General features: G+C 38.4%; 1 protein-coding gene across 6 annotated transcripts; it reads left to right on the top strand.

The window, feature by feature from the left end:
* Positions 1-973: 973 nt before the first annotated feature.
* BOLL (boule homolog, RNA binding protein) lies at positions 974-22216 on the top strand. Of its 6 annotated transcripts, none has more exons than XM_065669997.1 (12): positions 974-1242; positions 1506-1623; positions 3894-4034; positions 7869-7960; positions 9892-9946; positions 10663-10738; positions 11782-11909; positions 13131-13202; positions 14156-14203; positions 15212-15337; positions 16801-16875; positions 22085-22216. In XM_065669997.1, the coding sequence occupies exons 2-12, from the start codon at positions 1606-1608 to the stop codon at positions 22106-22108; spliced, it is 855 nt and encodes a 284-aa protein (XP_065526069.1). In that variant the 5' UTR covers positions 974-1242; positions 1506-1605; the 3' UTR covers positions 22109-22216. The 6 variants fall into 6 exon arrangements, with proteins under 6 accessions (XP_065526069.1, XP_065526065.1, XP_065526071.1 ...); XM_065669993.1 differs by having other exon boundaries at positions 3891-4034; XM_065669996.1 differs by having other exon boundaries at positions 1026-1058; positions 3891-4034.
* The last annotated feature ends 354 nt before the right edge of the window (positions 22217-22570 follow it).

The following is a 22570-nucleotide window of genomic DNA, read 5'->3' as shown; positions in this document are numbered from 1 at the left end:
GTTTAGGCTGGGTGAGTATAACTTGCATAGAGCAAACTTAAGCAAGACACAAAGATCTGAGTTCAACTAAACATATTTTACTGTAGACATTATCAAGATAATCTTCTTTGAAGTATTTAAAGTACCCAAAAAAGTAAACCAGGAGAGTAGCCAGTGATAAATTGACCCTCCAGTGAAGCTGACATTGTATCTCATTATTGAGCTGCTGCTACTAAGCCTGTGGATGTTTGATTACTTTGAAAACAGCTTTCCCACTGGGGTGGCTCTCCCGGCACACATCTGTCTGCATTCCAGCTCTTGCATTTGTCGAATCAAGGATTTTTTTCAGGCTGTACCTTATACCTATGTTGATAATGAGCTTGTCATTTGAATCTCTCTTTTTTCCAGACCTGTTTACCAGTATAGCTATTTTCATGTCAATCTGCATTTGCAAACAGGATGGAAGTAAGGAACGGGAACAGGTTGTAATGCTGTTCATTAAGTGACCACAGAAGTACAGCTGACACGGATGTTACTGTTGGTGCTTCTCCTCCAGTTTAGTAAGGGCTTAAAAAAGAGTTGGCATATTCTGAGTGGTCATGAAGGTATTTTCTAGCCCTCTCTGCTGGCTCACCACAAATTACACTCCTCAGGCCATCCCAGGCCTGCTGTTGCACAGCCATTTTCAGAGCAGCCAGCCTACTTGAGAGCCTCTGTGAACCTTAGGAAGCCTTCTTGAGTTGCAGAAAGGACTCTTACTTCTTCATGTTGACAGTTGTAAAGCCAAGGCTATGTTTTTGCCTCCACCAGGTACAGCCTGGTGAGTCAGACCCAGGAAGGGCCTCACTGCTTGAGACCAGAGGCCAGGTAAAACGCATGGCCTCATCTTCCTCCCCCTCTCACTCACCAGGGGAAGGGTTTGCTACCTGCCTCCTCAGGGGGTGGGGACAGACCTGGAGGGAGGTTCCTGTGCTGCCTCAAAGCTACCCGGCGCAGGTCGGAGGGGTAGTCCTGGCAATCTCCTTCTCAGGGCGTCCCCCCTGTGTGCTATTCCTGCGCGGAGGCTCGCCGGTGACACGGTACCCACAGGAAGGGACGGGAAGAGGGCAGTGGCCGCCTGTGGCCCACGGGCACAAGCAGCTCGGTAGGCTGTGGAGAAGCGGCCGGGGCTCGGGAACACTGCACCGACTCCGAAGCCAGCAACGCAGAGTAGCCCCCTTCTCCCTGCCCAGCCCAGCCCAGCGCCCTGAGGCGGGGCGGGTGGTGAGTGACCCGCGCCGGGGAAGGGGCGGGTGAAGGTGTGGTGAGCAGCCGCAGGGAGCCGTAAGGGAAGGCCAGGCGGGGCCGCCAGCGTGCTGAGGAGGGTAGCGCGAACTAGCAAAGGGAGCAGGTTCTCCGGCGGCAGGGGGGCTGAGGGGTGCGGGGGAGAGCGGGACCCGGCGGGGCCTCTCTGACCCCCCCTCGGCCTCCTTCCCGTCACCGGCCCCTTCCCCCCGCCCCGCTGTGTGTACCCACGTCCGTTGCAGGCCCCCTCTCTGCCGGTGCTCGTCGGCTGGGCTCGAGGCGGAGCTGAGGAGAGTTGGCGCGTGCCGGCAACGTGCCGGGGCTTGAGGCGGCGAGGGGGAGATGGAGCCCGACGGCGCGGTGAGGAGCTGGGAGCGGTGGCAAGGCCGGTTCCCGGTGGGGCTGGGGAGCTTTCCGGCGAGGAGGCAAAGCGGGGCGGAGGGTGGGAGCGCAGCTGTCCCGCTAATGCGCCCCTCGCTGAAGGCGGCGGCCGTTGCGGGCTTGGCCCCAGCGCCGCGCGGGTCCGCCATTTGCTTTGTGGTGCGGCGGGATGGGGGCAGCCTCAGTTGGGGTAAACCGCTCGCCTCGAGTGCGCAGCGGTGCCGGGTACCTGGGGAGGATGGGTGTCTGGTTCATGACGTTGCGGGATATGGGCTGTGAAAAAAGGGGCTGTTCGGGGAGTAAGGTGGGATTAATCTTCAGGTATTTGTGGTGCTTGATTGCCTGATTGTGGATGTGTTCAATATAAAAATGAAAATTCATCAGTTCGGTTAAAGAGCAGTTGCTAAACGCAAGAAATAACCCAGAAAAATGGCTGCCCCATCCCTGGCAGTGCTCAAGGCCAGGCTGGACGGGGCTTAGAGCAACCTGGTCCTAGTGGGAGGTGTCCTTGCCCATGGCAAGGGTCTGGAACTGGATGAGCTTTAAGGTCCCTTGCAACACAAACCATTCTGTGATTCCATGAAAAAACACACATGTATATACATATCCATACTGTTTAAGGGGAAAAAAATCTGAAACCTGAGTTTAAAAACCTGTAGAAACTCAAATTATTTGGTGATGTGCACACAGATCTTTTAATATTGGTGGTTTTTTTTACTTCTGCATTGGCATTGAAGAAGAAATTATTTTTGGGACAGCTATCGGAATACAGATTTTAGCATTTTAAATTGGGTTTTACTGTATTGGGAGTTCACAAGTGATGAGTTTAATTCCTCATTTCTTCCATTTGGGTTTGGGTTTGTATGCCTTTTTTTAATGAGACTTAAAACTCTTGGATTGTATAGAGAAAATTAAATTTGAGATCCTTGAGGTAAAGAATGTCTTTTAGCTGTGATATCAACTGTTAATTGTTACTTTATAGTTAAATTTTAGTGCTGTACACAATTGCCAGATGATTATACAAGTAGAATGCTGTATTTAGTGTGAGAGATGAAGAAAGGAACTTGATTTATCACCCTTCAAAAGTTGTTCTTTACAGAAAATGTTCCTCCTTCTAAAGCCTTTGGGACTGTAGTGATTATGATTGTTCCTTGCCTGCAAGTGATGGGTTTGGTTGGTTTGGTTTTGTGTTTTCAGGTTAGGCACTACTGTTATGGTAGTGTTCCCAGTAAGAGCAATGCACTAGCTGCTTGCCTTTTACTCTGGGCTCCTTCCTTAGTGTTACTGTCAGGACACTATAGCCTACGATTTGTTTTAGTAAACTTCAGTTTAGTTTAGTTTAGTTGGGGACAAACAAAGAAAAACCACCATGGCAAAGATGTTCTTGAAGCCTCTATTGCAATTCTTACTGGAGAAGTATAGTGATGGCACTATATGGCTGCTTTACAGTTATGGTTAGGATTGACTATGCAGTTTCCAGTGGGTTTCCAGTGGGATGGGAGTCTGTATTTTTTCCCAGTTTGTATGTGGAAGTTAAAACATCAGTCAGGCTTCACTGAATAATGGTTTCCATGAAGTTCCCACTGTACTGTGTTCCTTTCCTTTACTGGGGCAAGGGCAGCCTGGTAGTTATTCCACAGAGAAAGTTTCTGTTTGGATCACTGTGGACTGTGTTTGTAGGCTAAGAGGGTGTCGAATTAAAAGACTAGTCTTCAAGAACTGTTCTCATCAGTTGTAATGAGCTTTTTGATTTTATATGGTGGAATTTTGGGTGCTTGGCACTTGGAAAATCAAGTAGAAGCTGTTGCAGAGGATCAGAGTTTTGTAGATTGTGAGAGAGTGCAAGTTGAGTTGAAAAGGCCTTTTCTATATGGGCTTAAGCTAAGGGGTTTCTAATAGGCATAAATTAATCTCTGAAATAGACTTCATAACTTGGGATTCATAAAGCAGGATGCTGTGCAAGCAGAAAAACTAAGACTGGGGACTAGGCCCTAAAAGTCTCATTCAGAAAAGTGTTAAAATGAAAGTCAAACTGAAGACAATAGGGTATCATTAAGTTATTGAATTGTTTAAAACTAAGCTTATGATTAGATGCTTGCTGATTTGCATTCTGAATAAAAATACATGGTTCATGTTCAGTTACTCAGCATTTGCTGTGCCTCCCTAAAAAACATCTCTGTGTTTTCTGTTGAGAAATTTATGTGTAAGATAACTGAAAATATTTGAAAATATTTTCCTTCCATCAGCAGACACCAACTCAGATGCAAACAGAATCTTTTTATTCATGTCCCAACACTGCGTCTCCGGTGCCATTAAATAGTCTGACCAGTACTCCAAGATTTGGAACAGTTACTCCAAATCGTGTCTTTGTAGGAGGAATTGATTTTAAGGTATTTGTTCCTATTTTTCTACTAAATGATAATTGATAACTGTATAAAAATCAACAGGAAAAAAATGTGGGATACAGTCGTGTATTTGTTCAGGTGATAAGGTGCCCTGGGCAGTAGAGAATAAAACATTAAGCCTTGATTTATGTAACTGTACTACAAAGTTGTCCATTTGTACACCTAAAAGCTTTTGACATTACTGGTTCTTCAGAATTTCTCTTTTTCAAAGAAGATGGCTTTTGTCATCAGCAGACTTTATGGTAGAAAAGTATGTAGAAGTATTTTTATTGTGTAACACTTGATGTAATTTAATAAACTGTGACCACAATGTTAAAGATTGCAAACAGAAATAATGTCAGTAGCTTCCATTACTCTAGCACTTTTCTTCCAGTTCATACCAAAAAGGAGCTACAGTGTATGTATTCCTCAGTTACCATAGTAATTTTCTTCAGAGCAAGTGTTTGTTTTAAAAAAAAAAATATTAAATCTTCTCTGGGCAATTTACAGTAGTGATCTGGAGTCTTAGAATGCTTGTGACTTCACATATGCCCTAAAAACCTCAAAGAGCAGTGAATATTGGGCCATTCTGATGTTGTTCAGTTGCTTTCAATGGTTGTGACAAGATATGTACCAAATCTTCATATCAGCTACTCTTTTTTTCTTTCTTACCACCTCAGATTAGGAGTTGTCATTGACTTTTGCAAAACATCCTTGGTCTGCTTAGCTGTTTCTTTGTTCCCACCACGAGTATATTCTTTGTCTTAATCCTTCTAGGCTGAGGATCTTCTGAGTGGTGACTCAGATGAAGAGGAGGAAGAATGACAATTTTGCATAATAAACACAAGAAATTTAAGGTTCTTCTGGTTCACTTGGCTGAGATAATTTAAATAGAGGCATTCTTAATTAAGATGATGTTGTACAAGGTCTTCAGTATATTTGGGCTTTGGCAAAGAGGCACAGTAGCTTCTTGCATTAATAGTAAGCAGATTAGTAGAGCTGTAAAAAGACTTGTCTCACTTTCTTGATGGCAGTTTCAAAGCTTAAAACACTGCATAATATGTCAGTATTTTTATTAATTGTCATATTGTTCATTTTGAAGCATCTCTTGACTTCATGGTTCACTTGCTATACATCAAAATTTATTACGAATCTTAATTGCAACAACAGGAATTAAGTGTGTTTGTATCTCTAAACATAAAGATGGATTTCACTGGGAGAAGAAACTGAAGGCATGAAACCACTGCTGACATTTTAACAACTCTTCCAATTTCTATGACTTAATATCAAGTAGAGTCTTAAATTTCTGTTCAAATTGTAGGATATATATGTCATTCTTGGATTGTTTTCTGATGGGAATCTTATGGAAAAAAGTATTGGGGTTTGGGGTATTTTTACCCCGAAGGTCTTCAAGTCAGCTGGGTGGGAGGGGGGGTAAAAAAGCCATTTATTTATTTTTGTGAAAAAGGGAGGCACTTAATACAAGATTATTTGTTTTCCAGCAAGCTCTTTTATTGTTTTACCAGTTGGTCTGTCACCTTAGCAATGATTGCTCTTTACAAGAGGAAACATCTGGCCTTTTTAAATTTAGAGAAATAAGTAAGACAGGTTACAGTTGGGTACATTTTCATCTTGGCCTGAAGAACTCTTTCTTCAGTGGTGTATACCCTGCCTTTCTTAAGAATCTGACAAGTACCTTTGTCCTGTCGTAAGCAGGAAAAGGAAAGTCCTGAATGATAAAGCTTCTGGATACCATGTTTGTCCAGATACTTGCAGATTTTCACTGTGAATCTTACAACAGTGTTTCCTTCTTATTCCCCTTTAATACACTGCTCTGCAGATAAACCTTTGGCTGTCCAAGTTTACAGTCACGTGTAGACATCCCTCATGTCCTTGAGGTGTTGAATGACACTTCCAGCACTGATCAGACTTAAAGGCTCTTTGGTTGTTTCTTGGTGTATTTTAGCCTTCAGCTCTTTTGTCGTAGGCTTTTTTGCTCAGCTTGTGAAGCAGCTGTGCTACATGTAACCTGGAGCTTAAAAAAAACAATCTTCAAGAAATGAGAAATTTAATCTATAGGCCTTTCATTTCTGAGCAGATAATGTTTTGGTGTTCACTGGAGATGTCCTGGGTTCAGCAGTAGCAGTGCTGCACCAGCTACTGCACTAAGACAGAAAAATGACTGCCACTGCTGAACCCAGGACAGGAGAAAATCTTAAGGAAAGGAAAATCTTCACCATGAGTCTTTTGAACATTGTACATGCTTTGCAGTGTGCTTTGTACATTTTAATGTGCAAACACTACAGCATATGCTGCACAATTGGTCTATAGAAACTATCAGTTGTTTGCCTGAACATGTTTTCCTGTGTACACAAGCTTTCATGCTTCCGTTTAGGTGCAAAGTGTGATCAGCTATTCAAGAGAATGGTTCTGGACTCCAGAATTCTTTTGAGCTGTTCATGGTGGATAGTTTCTCAAACAACAGCTTGCAAGGAGAAGACACAGTTACTGAGCGTTTCACATCTTCTTGTTTCTTGAAGCATTTCACATCTGCTCAGTGCACTTCTATCTGATGTTTCTCCTCACACGTTTAGAGCAACTGGGTATTTTCTAGTGTTTCAGTGCCTGAACACTTGGATTAATTGGGGAGATAAAGTAATGTTCTACCATCATTGCTCTGCTGGACCTGGGGGTTGTAGCGAGCAAGCTGCATTATTTGTTTTTGTAAAATGTGCCTGGAGGGTAGAACTCTTCAAAAAGAGCATTAACTTCGTATTCTTTCCAGTTATGAAAGTTGTTCAAGTTAGGTTTTGTTTCTATTAAGTTCTTCTTGCTTCTTAAACTTAGATGAAGCAGCTAAACCTTTGATGTGCAGGAGGGGATATATAAATTAGTATACACACAGTTAATAAAAGTCATTCACTTAAAGGTAGAGTAGTACTTCTGATATAATTCTTCAGCAAAGAGTATAGGTGAATATGGAAATTGGTTGAGGCATATAGGCATCTATGCATGTAAGTGTACTTCTTCAGGCATTAGGTATAGTATTAACTAAGGACCATGTAGAACAAAACTTTAATATCTGAAATACGATGTTTAGGGAACTCTATTTGATATATGCTTACACAGTAGAAGAAAACTTATTCATAGAAGGTAGGTGAGTATTCACATAGCTTTTACATTAGGAACTTGTCTTACTTCATGCATACTCAGAAGCGAACAGTTTCCTCCATGTGGATTTAGAACATTCTCCATTAAAAGAATATTTGTTTTCTTAATTTATAATGGTGAGTTTCTATGGTGTGCCTATACATATCTGTGGAGTCGTATATTAAATGTACTTTTGAAAGAGAGATTATAGATTAGATGAATTTGACCATTAAGTTGCTGTTGTTTAGTGGGGATATTTTTCATATGTGACCTATGCATAGCCTTTCTGGAAGCCTGCATACTCTGCTGCTCTGAAGTTTGAAAACATCACAGTAATGTTTCATATTGTAAACAGAACTCTAGTATGTAATTTATGGAAACTAAAATTCACATCTAGTAAATCTGCTTCAGTGGTCTTGCCTGTAAAAGTTGTTACGTAAATCCACTAAAAGATAAGTTCTAATATTTTAGTGGCTTTCTAGCATTGTTGGTGTATATAAAACTGCAGTAATGAAATAAGAGCTGTGAAGGCTCATACATGGTAATTTTTTTTCCTATCCAGAGTTATCATTAGTTTGTAGCAAACTTTAGCCAAAGTATATCCATTAAAACTCGTACAGTAAGTATTCATTGTATAAAACAATATGCAAACCAACTTTTCTTCTTTTTTCCCTTCATTTACTGTACTAGACTAATGAAAATGATCTGAGGAAGTTTTTTGCTCAGTATGGCAGTGTGAAAGAAGTGAAGATAGTAAATGACAGATCTGGAGTATCAAAGGGGTTGGTATTGTAGAATAAGTATGTTGTGGGAATTAAAAATATAACAGAAAGCTGGCTGACTATAGTAGATTTGATCATGAATTTCATTGGTCAGAATATTATTTGTTTTGTCATTGATGTTCCCCTTTAGTCCATGTATGCAAAAATGTGTTCTTGCCCTTTAACATCTACATATAAATGTCTTCGTAGTTTGCATAACTGTAAAACTCTATACTTACATTATTATAAGATTAAGGTGTGTGCAATTAGGACAAAATCAGTAATCCTTTCAGGGTTTTCTTATGACAATATTTTAAATAGATAACCCTAAAATAGTAGTTTAGTTATTAAACATATGTGTTTCTACTACTGAAAGCCAGTGCTGAAAGGAGCCTAAGAATGGAGGAAGAGGCGAGGTACATCTGATACTGCTGGAGTGCATGGCAATAATGTGAGATTTTTGTGTGAAGATTTATGGAACAAGAACATAGGAGAGAAATTTGATAATGAATTGTGATCGCAGAAAAGGGAACTAAGACTAGAAGTCAACAATAAAAAAATGCCAAAGAGCAGATCTGGAGAAATATTAAGACTGGATAATAAGGTTATTGCTAGAACCCAAGTAATGCAGTGGTCAAGGAAGTAAGATGAGGAACTGTATTGCCACAGAACAGTGGAAAGAGGGCTGAAGCAGAAAGGAATGTCCATGAGAATTTGTGCCTGTAACAGTTCACTTTGGTCAGAAGCTCTCTTCTGAACAGTAAGCCTTTGGTGTTTGAATCGCGTCATTTAATACTGCCATAATACATATTGGCAAATTACACGCTGAGCTGCAGGTCTTAGCATAGAGTGTACCTACATGGCATGTTGGACTTGGTTCTGCTGTCAGATCTATTTCCAAGCCTCTTACCTTTACTAAATTCCAAGAGATACCTGAGACTTCCAATACATATGTCCATATAATACAATAACCCAAGAATATCCAATTATTATGCAGTTGTTACTGCCAGTATATGTCTCACAGAAAATATGTTGGAAAATAATTGGTTTCAACAGTGTTGGTATTTCTGTTGAAATCCAAGCAATCCGTTGCTTCTCATTGACAAGTGATTTAAGAAACTTAAAGGGTTTTGTGACTGATTGTGTCTATTAGTTTATTGTCCAGACAGCACATAGAATGAAAAGTCAGTGTAGATAAGGTCCCAAGCTAGGAAAATCATCTCTGTGTTCTTTGAACTTGGAAATGTTTACAAATCTGTTTAGAGAAGGCAATGCAGGAAAAACTCGCAGGTTTAAAAGTTGAGCTGGTCAAAGTGTGATTGGACTCTCTACTCAAATAAGCATTTTTGGAAGTATGTGTTGTGGTACAGACCTGAATTATGAGATATTTTCCACAAAGCATGTTTAGTGGCATAGGTTTGTGGGAATGAATTGAGGGGGTTTGATACAGCAGGAGTTTGTGTAGAAAGCTTTTTTGATTTGTTGCAGTAGTTACAAAGTATGAGAATACCACAGAACTCTTGCTTAATGCTAGTTGTGTCAAGAAGGACAAGAATAAATCGTAGATAAACACTGTCTGCATTGCTGCTTGTTCTGAGAACTCAGTATAGTGGGTAGTGCCTGTGCAAGTATAAAGCATTCACAGTTATCATTTAAGTAGGTGGGAGCTTTGCTGTGAAGTACAGTATAGAAAAAAATAACATCCCAAATGTCTCATCTTGGGCATCCAGAGTGAGTGAGAGCTTCAGATCAAAGTCTTTGTTTAGTAGAAATGAAGGAACTAAAGATGCACACTGAGTAACAAGAGCAATGCAGAGAGAGGTTTGTGTAGCTTTCCACAGGGGCTGCTCATTCACTTGCACTGTAGATCAAGTAACGATGTGCAGTGTATGTAAAAAAAAAAAAAAAAAAAACAAACCTTCAGAGGGTTAGCTTTTGTAATTCTTATTTAGGTATGGCTTCATTACTTTTGAGACTCAAGAAGATGCACAGAAGATTTTACAAGAGGTAAGTGATAGTCCCCATTATGTTTATCTCTTAAATTCAATACTTAGTTTAATGGCCACACAGTAAGAGCTACTTAGTGTCCAATCTCTTTGGTTTGCCAGCTTGCATTTGAAGGTCTCTTCAGTCTGATCTGTGTAGTAAAGAAAATGGCTTAGAGAGACCTAATACAAGATTTAGGTTGAGGTCTTCTGGAACTAGGGAAGAGAATTGCCAGTTCATAGTACAGCTCTTGACTTTGACATACAGTCTTTACTTCCCTACTCCGTATGTGGTCCATTGTACATATAGAGCCATAAAGACTCCATCCTTCACAATTGCTTTCATTTGCTTTACTAGAAAATCAGTTGCTGTCAAAGCTTTGTTGGGCTTTGGGAAGATAACTGCTGTCTTTTATGCAGACATGTTTGATTGTCAGAGCTGATGTAACTCTCTAGTGGTAAAATGAAAAGATGCTACTGAGAATCATAGGTACCAGTTGTTAGTCAAGAGACTGTATGACGAGTAAGTAGTACTTGAAGTTACTAATAATTTTGTGTATGTGAACTCTTTAAGTTCGGATAGAAAAGGAATTAGTATAGCTTTGGGGGTTTTTGAGATGCACTCTAAATAAAAAGCAGGGGAGGGTGAAACCTAATGAGTGACTTGTGTACGTCTGATTTTGTTTCTTGCATGTCTAGGTATGTGTAGAAAACAATGTCTTCTTTCTTTAATTCTAGGCTAAAAAACTTAATTATAGGGATAAGAAATTGAATATTGGTCCAGCAATCAGAAAGCAACAAATACGAAATCCTCGTATGTATTTTTACTTGCATTTCAGACTGAACACTTACGTAAGAGGGATACCTCTAAGTTTTCTTTGTCAGATTACTTGTTTATCTTGATCAAGTAAACTGTTAAGATGTTCTTTTTGGGGAGACAGAAGGAGGTTTTATTCCAGAGAAGATGCCCTCTCCTGCCAGAAGCAGTTTTATTTCTGTAATAAACAACAGAAAAAGTAGGATATGAATCACCAGCTTTTAAGGGAAGCTCCATCAGGTTTTGGCATACCAGGGCATGTGTTGTTCTGTTACTCCACACTAAAGGCTGTGTGTTAGAGCTGTAAAATACATTCCTTTTATAAGTGCAGCAGGGAACGAGCTGTATTTTTGTAACTTTGCTGTAGTAAAACAAAAACTCACCCCACACTTCTGCTCATCTGCATGGAGATCTGTCCCTTTATTTGCATAATGATGGCTGACAGTACCTATTAAAGGGCTGTGTAGATGAAACTCTTTGGGATAAGCCCATGCTGGCTTACAGCTCCACCATAATGGCAGCATTGCTGAGAAGTATCCCTGTTGCTGACATCTAGTTACCAGTTTTTACTTTTCCAAGCCGTGTGCCATCACAGAAACAGACACAGCCATGCAGTCTGTGTGCTGAGATAGGAGGCAGTACCTTGTAGTGAAATAATTCGCTTATTTTTAGTGCTTGGATCCTGTATCAGCTAAATATGAGTATGTGGAGGGTACCTGTTAAAATCTCCTACAATGTGAAGTTACCTTGGAACATTTGAATGTTAAAAAAACACATGTATCTTTGGTTAGTAATTTATATGCATGTTATCTTTTGTACCCCTTTCCCATCTGCCTCTGGAGATGTCCTGTGACCACCTGCTTTGATGATTTTGTGTTTGTGAGGGAATTGAAATGGCACTAGGCACACTGCTCAGTGTTCTTTCCTTTGAGTGCTTTGCTCCTCTACAGATAAAAAGTGACCTTTTCTTCTTTTTTATGGCCTACAAATCTAAAAAAAGAAAATTTTCCAGTAAGTAAACTTTAAAATACTAATTTCAGGTTATACTGTAATACCAGAAGCTGCTACAATGTACTTAACTACATCAAGTGGATATCCCTACATATACCATAATGGAGTGGCTTATTTTCATACATCTGAAGTTGCTTCTGTTCAGCAACCATGGCCAGTAAGTCAATTATTTTTGCATATATGCTCTTCTGTGGACCAGGATGAGTGCAGTGTTTTCAAGTCCGTTCCGCTTCCAGTTTCTTAGGCTATGCTCATGTTTGGTGTTTAAATGGCTTCCTTGTATTAGACTGTTTATTTCGTGTTTTTAAGTATTACTTAAGTTTATTGGTCTTCTGCAGGGGAATTTTGCTTTGATACGACCTGTAGGGCAGAGTAGTTCAGAATCAGTGTGGGCCCTGCTGCAGGAGAAGTTTTATTTTAGTAAGGAGTTTCTGGTGCTTTTGACCACTGATTGACTCCATTTATTATTCCTCCATGAACGAGGTGTTCTTGGGTGCAAATTCTTACACTGAGGATGAAAAGAAAATGTAGTACTAGATCAAGAAAGGAAAAAAAATGAAATTGGGTTACTTCATAGTCATTCACATACTCCTTTTCAAGAATAATACTTTGTTTAGAAGGAAGATAATTTGATAGATTATTTGCCTTTAGTAGCCTTGGGGACCTTAGACAGCATTCACAGCATATATGAGTGGAAAATCCCTTCATGTTGGGGAAGAACTCAATTCAAGAATTAGTAATGAATAAAAACAAATTTCCCAAAATTTCTGGCTCGTATCCACTGTGTTTCAAACAAATAACACTGAATCTTTCCAATTACAAATTGCACACACTAGGCTTTACTAGTCAGGTTCACAGGGCTGTGTTGTCCTCTAATATGGCCATACATTTCTGCCCCCCTTTCTTTAACTGATTTCTTTTTGAACCTAAACTAGGCCCACACAAAACCCAGACAGGTTTCTAGCTCCTTAAACTGGCTGACTGTCAAATCAGATGAATGCTGAGCCTGGTGTGAGATAGGGAATGGAAAAGGGAAGATTGTGTTGGGGCTGTGGAGAGGGTAGGAAAACATCAGTGACAGCTTACATTGCTTGAAGTTACTTACAAAAAATGCACCTATAGTCAGGGTAGTGGTTGGCATCAGCATTTCTAGATGGTGATGGCCTAATGCTTTCTAAGTAAATACACCAAAGTTTGTTGTTTCATCTCTAATATAGTCCCTTAGAAACAGTGGTTTAAAAGAACCTAAGTGTAAGTTAAATCCGTTTTCAAAAGAAAGGGGAGATGGCTCAGCATTACAGTACTCCAGAACTGTTCTCAGTAGGAGTGGTAATTCATTAAATTGCTTCATTAAGACTTTAACATCTTTCTTTTCAAGTCGCGCTCTGTTTCCAGTTCGCCTGTGATGGTGGCTCAACCAGTTTATCAGTCTCCTACATACCAGTATCAGGTACCTATATGAAAATTGTCTTCTAACCATCAGTGTTCCTTCCAGTCATGCAGTTTTATTTGCAGCACTGTCTCGGCTCTGTTTATTCTTAGGAAATAAAAAGATTGTTCAAAATAGTCATATAAAAGAGATTTTAATTTCACTTATGATCTTTTAACTATTATATAACTTTATTCTGCCTATGTAACTGTGAGGAAATGTAATAACTAAAATTGTGCTTGGTGTTGCTAGACAGCTGGGTTAGTATCATCCTTAATTTTTATAATCTAAGCCAGACTCCTGCTCAAAGCAGGGCTTGTTAGATCAAGTTTCTTGGGAACTTGTCCAGTTGAGTTTTAAATATTTGCAGCGATAGAGTTTGCACAACTTTCTGGACAGCATCTTCTGATTATTGGTACTTCTCACAGTAAAAGTATTTTCTTTTTAACTAGTTAAAGTATTCAGTGTTCCAACCTGTGTCTGTTGACTCGTGCTCTGAACACCACTGTTGAGAATCTGGCTCAGTCATATTTATTCTGTCATACCTTAGCAGCACCCCTCCCACCTTTATCCTTCTCAAGGCTGAACAAACCCAATCCTCTCAGCATCCAAATACATCTGTTCTCTAGTCCCTCAGTCAACTTGGTGGCCCACTACTGGGTTTATGCAGTATGTCTGTATTTTTAATGTGTATTGGCAAGTTAAATGCATTCTGTATCTTCTGTTTTTCTAATAGCCTTACTTCTTAAGATGCTTCAGTATTTTAGAAGTTAATGAAATGTTAGAGTCAGAAGCTGAGTGGATGTAGGTGAAACCAAGTTCCTGAATTACTTGGGGGTTTAATGAAAATCATATTTTGTTTAAGTATTGATTATAGATTAAAGATGGTTTTGACTCTAGTGTGTTGGGAATTACAATAGGTGTATGCCTATGTTCTTAATCACATAAGTAATACTGGTTTTGTTTGAGTTTAGGCACCAGCCCCCTGTGTTCCAAGTCAGTGGCAGTGGTCTGTTCCACAGGTAAATACAGTTCCAGTATTTTAACATTAGTTTGCATCTAGTTTAAAAGTCTGGTGCACTTACAGTGAACTTTACCACTATTCACAACACTTAAATGTTACCAAAACCTGAAATAACATTTTATTAATATAGCATTTATTGAAACATCAGATACAAATCTAGTGTAAAGGAAGCATCTTCCCCTCCTTTCTCTCTCTGGCAGAAAGTCTGTATGAAATTATCTAGTAAGTTCTCAGAAGCAGGTAAAAACTGCCATATTTTGCCTGATAGGAGAAATTAGTATCAGCTAGCTTAATAACTAACTGTGACGTTTGATTGGAGTATTGCTAGCAGAAGCGTGTAGACACGCAAGTAGAGTGAAACTAGACCCAAACCCTTGAAATAGGAGGAAGAACTTGAAATTGCTAACCTGGTAATTCTGTGGGGAGACTGTTGGTTTTGTGATCTCTGTAGCAGAGGAGCTTAATATGGAAATCTTGACACTCAAGGAACTTCAAGAGTTTGCAGCTGAAAGGAGGACTAAGTTGCTTAAGATTGAACTGTTACGAAGCATCCTCATTATGTCAGTAGCAGGCAGCCTTGTCCAGTTATGGCCAGGTCATCTCTATTAATAGATGTCATCTGCTGCTTTGAAATTGGGTGCTGAATTACAGAAATACTGTGAGATTTATTTTAAAACAAAATGCTTACTCTTTTAATGTAACTTTTTTACAAGGTTATACTTGTTATGTTTCTGTGATCTCGAGAGTGTCAATTTTATATATTTTAGGATTTCTCTAACAATATTGTCCAAAACAAATCTGAAAAATGTATAAAAGCTACAGGACATTTTTGTTTTATCCTACCAACATCCCCTTCATTTGGTCTCTTTAGGTTATCAAAGGTTAATTTGACAATTTATTTTACTGTTCTCTGCTAAATATAAATGAAGATAAAACTTTAAAAGAATCTTTGGTGTTCATAGTGCATAAATCATATTATTTATGAAAGTAATGCGGTTTATTTCAGTCTTCTGTCTCGTCACCTTCATTCTTGTATGTGCAACCATCTGAAGTCATTTATCAGCCGATAGGGATCACCCAGGAAAGTGGATGTGTACCTGCACCTCTCCTTGTAGAAACTGCAGCTCCAGAGGTATTTTTATAAAAACTTTACTTACAGTTCAAGCTTTTATCTGCAATTGAAAAACATTCTTTTGGTTGAAGCACAGGTAGTTCAGAGCACTTAACATCAACTGTTCCCTGTACTTACCTCCACAGTTAATGCTGCTGCTGTTAAATCATTTCAGTTGTCCTCAAGAATATCTCTTCCAGTTTTCTAGGAGGATGCTTTGATTTGAAATATTATAGAGGGATCACAAGTGTATGATAGATAGCAGTATAAAAACTAGTCAGGTTGTTTTGTTCTGTTTGAAAATAACAAGTAAAATGAGAGTCAGGCTCTTCAGAATGCTGAATTAGTATATCCAAGCCATAACAGTTTCCTGAAGGTACTCTTTTTCTCTGTGAGCAGAAGCTCAGTTTTAAATACTCTGAAGATCAGAATAAATGAAGTAGTTGAATGGCTAAATATTTTTCTTTTTTTTTTTTTTTTTTTGCTTCTATATCAGTAGCATTTCTGATGTTTCTTTAGAGATATTTATTGTACAATAAGGCCGTTTCTTTATAATTGGATATTAAAAATGAAAGTAAATAATTTGCTACAGAAAAAAAAATATAAAATTTTAAGTGTATTATGATTGGTACTTTTCCTCTTTGATAATTCATTTCTCATTAACAGGGATGTCAAAATAAATGCTAAATTAGGACAGTAATCAAGTATTGTTACAAAAGTTGAAGAGTATTTTATTGCTACAAGAGAAGTTCCAAAACTGGTATTTCAAGCACCTTAGGTGGCAAATCCTGACATACTTTAATTTCTGTATAAAGGTATTGAATAATACAAGAATTTGGTTGTTGGAGTTTTTCTTACTTTTTTGTTTTAAGTGCATGTAATTCGGTGTTCATAAAATCATAAATATTACCAGTGCTATTATTTTACTTTTTGTGTTTCATAAATTGGATATCAACATAGAGAAATTTTGCAGCCTGTAAGCACTTAAGAAAATACATCAAATAGGTTAAGGAATATTTGGATGTAACATGCTGTCAGTTCACAGGTACACATTTTGTTGATGTTAAAGGAAGCAGTATGTGGAAATTAAGAAGCTGGTATAAAATTCAAAGAAAAGCCTGTGTATTACTTTTATGTAAATGTCTTGTAAATGTGATAATGCTGGGAACTGCATTTCAATGTGCTAATCTACACATTTAAACACTGCTCCAGAGCTGAGTGAAATGGATTTATATTAGTGTGATACATCTGTCAAAGACAGTGATTTTTGACTCTGCTCTATATAAACTGATTTTACCAGACTTTAGTACAGTGGGGAAAATACGGTTTTTTAAATACTGAAATTTTGTTTTTAGGAAGTCAGTACTTTAAATATTGTTTGAAGTTCTAAGGAATCTAAATTCATGTGAAAAGTTTGTAAAAACATACAATTGTGAAACAAGTTTTTCTGCTTTTTTTTATTTATTTATTTTCTGTAATACCAGGTGTATTCTGATCACGGAGTTCAAGTATCACATCACCAGCCTGTTCCTCAGAATGCCATAGCCATGCCTGCACCTGTGAGTATCTAACAAAGATAGTTAAAGCAGGCATGATACTACCACTGTCGCCATTCTTGAAGGGGAACAGTGAAAGAAGAGGGGAAGGGATGAAAAGGTCTTTTATTAATGAATTAGTGAGGAAAACAGAAATGTTGCTGAGAACCAGATTTTTCTACACTTGAGGCTTTGTTACAGAGGACATGGGTATTGCTTGTTTTAGAACTATTTGGAGAAACTAAAAAAAAAAACCCAACAGGCAAGTATAGGTATTCTAAAACTGGAGGTACAAAGAAAACTGCATATGAAAAATGTATTTTGAGACAAAACAGTGAACCTCATTCAGTTCTTTGAAGTGATAGTTACAAATCCTTGTCTCTGGGTCTTGGGAAGTTGAATTCATTATTTGCAACTTACATAAGCACCTCATATTGTGGAGAGGTGGGATTTTGGACCATGGAGCATGAAAAATAATGCTGGTTGGCCACCCGTGGGTGTCTTTTTGTGTAGTTCTGATTCTTGAATGGCCATTCTAAAATGTGATTCTTCCATGTCACTTAATACAAGTTGCTGGGGGTTTTGGGGTTCCAATTTAAGATCCTTTTGCATTAACTCAATCAATAAGGTTGTTGACACAACATATGAAATAATGTCTAAACTACATTTAGCCTAGATTTGCTTGACAACAAAGGACTAAAGGTGTCTGTAGTTTTACTTGATATTACAGCACTTAGTCTTCTGTGAAAGATGCTTATTCAACTACAAATGGCAGACTGAATATGAATGAATCAAAGCCATGTTATAGGCATTTTAGTTTGTTTTTAAATATTTTTACATTTCTTTTAAGAGAAAAATCTTTTTTCCCAGACTGTTGTGTAACAATAGCTACTAAATACTTCCAGTAGAGGGGGCTGTAACATTAAGTGTTGTCTTGGAATAAAATGCAAGTACTCTAATTAAAAAAAAAGCTGAATATGAATTTGAGACATGAATATCTGAGTGATTCATACTTTTAAGGAATACTTAAAAGGGAGTTGTTTATAACACAATGATCATAATATCCAGTTTATATTCTAACAGTGTAGGAAAACACTTTAAAAAGCAATAGTAATTTCAGAATGAAAAATGAGCGAATACTTACTGTATCAGAAAGAGAAAGAAGCTTTTTCACCTTGAAACTTGACTTTTATTATCTTTCCTAGGGCCAAGGCTATACAAGCAAGATAGCATGAAGTAAGTTACAAGGTAGATCTAGAGCATAACAGCTCTTCCTCTTCTACAGTAATTGCTATAGTACCATGCTTTGCCTTATAGCAAAGGCAAAGAAGTTTACCCTGTGATAAGTGATAATGTGTTAAGTTACATGTATATGTGCATGCATAGTCAAAGCATGTTTGGTTACTGTGGCATAGGAAATGAGCTGCAAATTCATACTCTTGCTTAGCTCCTGATACAGTATTTTCTATGTTTATTCATAGCTTTAGAAGTGATTTCACTTACAGCCAAAGCTGGCATAACCCAGCAATTCATTCAATTTTCCACACCACCCATTTTCTTGTGCTGGTAGAGGTTTTTGTTAGCCGCTATGGTATAGCAGGTCAGGGAACTGATGTAGTTAAAGATGAAGCCCTACTCCGTCTACTCAAAAAGAGTTAACTTACACTTGCATCAGTTCCTCAGACAGGTTTATCAAGCATCTACATGAACTCTTGTATGTATACAAGACATTTGGGATAAGGTAGAGAAAGTAAGATTTGTATTGGCAGTGCAAATTTAAACTTGATGAAGCTGAGCATGAAGTTGCTGATCCTATCTATTCCTTCACTGTATTTCTTGCCCATTCTTACCCATTTTCTTAAAGTTTGTTACCTGTAATTGAAACTCTGGTCTGTTCATTTCTCGAGTAGATTGACAGATACAGTTAAACCTTTAAAATTGTCAGACTTCAGCAAGTCTTTCATTAATTACAAGATGATGCCAAATTGGTGTTGAGAGATTTTAGTTTTTAATTATTTAGCTTCGTTTAGTAGTAACTAGTAGTTCTGGAATATAATTCTTCCTTTTCAAATTTCACCTTTTCACATACCCACTCAAAGCTTTGAATATATCCTACATATAACAAGCAGGATCAGCTTGCGTTGTGTCTATTACTGTAGCTGAGCACTCAACAATGCTTGGGTTAAAAAATAAGGAGCAAATGCTGACAGCAGCTTGCTATGTATTAACAACTGGTTGTGTCACTACCACCTGCTCCCCAGCTTCACAAAACTGCTGGTGTTGTTAAAATACCCCAACAGATGTGTCTGCTGCTTGAAAACTGCCAAGTAGTGGCCATGTGAGAGAGAGCAGATGCCTTAAGTGACGACCTTATAGTGAAGGTCATGGGCAAACTGCCTCCAGTGTATTAGGAATTGTGTTAGGGATAAACATACACTTTGTTCTAGGAGCTCTTAAGTCATGCGAGCAGGATGGGTACAGCCAGTAGCCAGATACTGTTGGCAGTTGTAGACTTCTTAGAGGTTTCAAATGCAACTTAAAACAGAGTGTGCATTACAGTTGTATTCTGATGAGGTCACAAGGTTAAGTGAATAAAATGGATGAAATCTTTACTGAAGAAGAAAATCACAAATTTCTAAGTTTGTTCTGTTGCTGTTGTGAATGTACAAAAAGAGAAGTCAGTTCACTAATGGTGTAGCAGTTAACAAAGGAGGCTTCAGTTCTGGCAATTCCCTAACTTGTATTTCATTCTCTATGCTACCACTTATATAGCTTTTTGGTGATGTGACTTTTAGTACAAAAATCTCTAATAGCCTTAAATTAAAAGTAGAAAAACACATTCACCAACTTCCAACTACAGTTTATTTTTTAGATCCAAATTTGGTATTTCATATCAGGTTTGAGTCAAAAATACTAATCCCCTCCCCTTGCTCATGTGTTTGCTAATGATCCCATGTATTTACTTGAAGATGTTTTCTTTTGGTGATTATTGTGTGTTTTGTTCATGAGTTTATGCAAGTAATTTCATCTTCACATTTGTGCAAATGGCTATGGTTGGCATTGTTTTTAAAGGCTGCCAGGTGACACTTTTTTTTTAGGAAGCCAGGATGTGGAGTTCATTTCTACTGGACCTTGTGCAGTGTTTCAGATCCTAAGTCATCCTCTAATTTGGAGATTAATGTTTGGATGCTCCTAGAGGACATCTGTGAGATTCTGTTCAGTAGCAAGGTCTGTGTAGTTTACAGTAACAGCAGAAACTTGAAGGAAGATTGAAATTCACGTGCTCTGGTTTCAGGTCTGGGAGAAATACCTGTGAGTTAAATTTTTGTTTTGGTGGTTGAGTTCTGAGGCACTGGCCTGGTAAATACTTACTGGATAGTGTGTGTGTATGAGGGAGATCTGTGAGCAGCACAGGCCTCGGGGAGCTGAGCAACATAACTGCAGTCTGCATAAACTGAGCAAAGGCATAAAAGGTGGACATGGAGGTGGGGAGGGTTTGTTGTGTTGTCCCATATGTTTGGATCTCTCTGTTCTCAGTCATCTTTTCCAGGTGCAGTATATGTGTCAGGGGTAGGCATGGTTTTTGCTGTCAAAAAAGATTGTGGGAAACAGAGAACAAAGTAGTGAAATGAACCAAACATGCAAACAAATCTGAAAACCAGGGTATGTTTCTGTCACTGATAGGTTTTTTAACAGTTGTTAGAGAACAATTTTGCTGTCTGAGGTTTTTGCTATTTCTATGGTCTGTATCCAACAGAATGTTTTGGCTGACGTTAGCATATAGGATTATACAGTGTCTTTTCCTATAGGAGACTTTTTAGGTCCCTGGAGGGGGTATTCTTTGTTTGAGCTTGGACATTTAGCTTTGTTGGGGAGAATCAGTCTTAGATTTTCTAAACTCTTCACTCCTGTCACCACAGTAGACCAGTTTTAGTTGACAAAGTCTGACGATCTTCCGTAATGCAAATCTAAAAGTGTGTACACTAAATTGGAGCGCACAGCTATAGTATTTTACCCTTTAAAGGTAGTGAGTATTTCCATGTGTTTTCCTGAAAACCTGTTTGAGTTCTCTAACAATTGTTAAAAAACCTATCAGTGACAGAAACATATCCTGGTTTTCAGATTTGTTTGCATGTTTGGTTCATTTCACTACTTTGTTCTCTGTTTCCCACAATCTTTTTTGATAGCTTTAAAGTTGGGGGGGGTTTTGTTTGGTTTTTGTGTGTGTGTGTGTCTGTGTGTGTGTGGTTTGGGTTGTGGTTTTTTTCTGGGGGGGGAGTTGGTTTAAAAGTCCAACATATTTTTTTGCTTGAGCCATTCCAGTCTACAGTATACTGTCAGTAATTGTATTGCTTCTAACTGAAAAGGCAGAGGAGGATCTTCCTATGTCAGAATGAAGGGTATTTGTAATATAGTTCATGTATATGTGCATTCAGATCTTAATGGTGCATGATGCTAAAACCTTGGCCTTTTGATAGTGAATGTCCTGTAAATTTAGCTTAACTTGGAGCACTCCATTTTTCTCTATAATGAGAGTAATAAGGTAAAATTTAGGCTCTATGTGTGTATAATACAGTTAAATGTACATGTGTTTATATGTGTTGGTATATATATTCATGCGTCTATATATACATGAATTGTCTCTTTTTGTAAGAGGAAATCTTGGTGTAATCATTTTGGGAAGAGCATAGTAATTTAATACTAGTACTTGTACAATAAGTAGTGTGTTACTGTATGATACTCTATCTGGAACAAAAAAATAAAACCTTACAAAATGTTTTATGTACAGGTAAGTGGTTTTTGGTGGGTTTTTTCCTACTTGTAGTGAAATGAAGAGAGAGAATAAACCCTTCGTTTAAAGTTACCTTAGTCTCAGAAACATGAATCCAGACTTTAAGGTTGGAACTAGATGACTGAAAGGTCCTTTCCAGTCCTAACCATTCTATGATTCTAGGATATATTTTAAAAAGAGGCTTGTCACCAGCTGTAGTAAGGTCCATTGCCTGTAAAGCAGGTATTTTAAACACCACCAAAACCAAATCTGTTAATTTAACATTAACATTGAAAACTGTAGATGGCATGCTTTTTCTTGCATTGTTCCATTCTATGCTCTCTTTACAATCTTTTTTCCTTTTTTCTTTTTAGTTCTAATAGTTTGTTCTTATTCCAGTTTAGTGGGGTGTTTTCTTTTGCTTTCTTTGATCTGTATGTTCTTTCTCTCTTTACTTGACAGACACTATGGAGCATTCAGTATTAAGCCGTTTGGGCAGCTGTCATCTACTTGCACTGATTTTCTTGTCCAGTCCTTCCTGTGTGGCTGAGATCCATCATCGCCATAGCAGCTCACAGCTGCCTGCTGTGGAACTTGCGGTCAGTTGTTTCATTACAATTTGTGTCCATTTCTTATCTGATAGCCTTTAAACAGCCCAGTGGTTTGTAGCAGGGGCTTGCTATTGGTTAAGGTGTGATTCACTGTCTGTGTATGTGTCTGATTTATCTCTAGATGTAGCTTTGAAAAAATACTAGAAGCTTGTTGAGGTGAAATTGAGCATAGCTCTTTTCTTCTGGGACCAGGCAATAGAGAGGAGAAAATGTGTTTATTTCCTCAATATTCTAGTAGGAGTCAAAACTGAAAGAAGAGTAAGAGAAATAGATTGGGACTGTTAAGGTTGATGTAATGAAAGCTGAAGTGAGCAGGGAAACTGGCACTAGATGGCCC

The sequence above is a fragment of the Lathamus discolor genome, chromosome 3, assembly GCF_037157495.1.
Source record: "Lathamus discolor isolate bLatDis1 chromosome 3, bLatDis1.hap1, whole genome shotgun sequence".
Lineage (NCBI taxonomy): Eukaryota > Metazoa > Chordata > Aves > Psittaciformes > Psittacidae > Lathamus > Lathamus discolor.
This window is presented reverse-complemented; position numbering and strand designations above follow the sequence as displayed.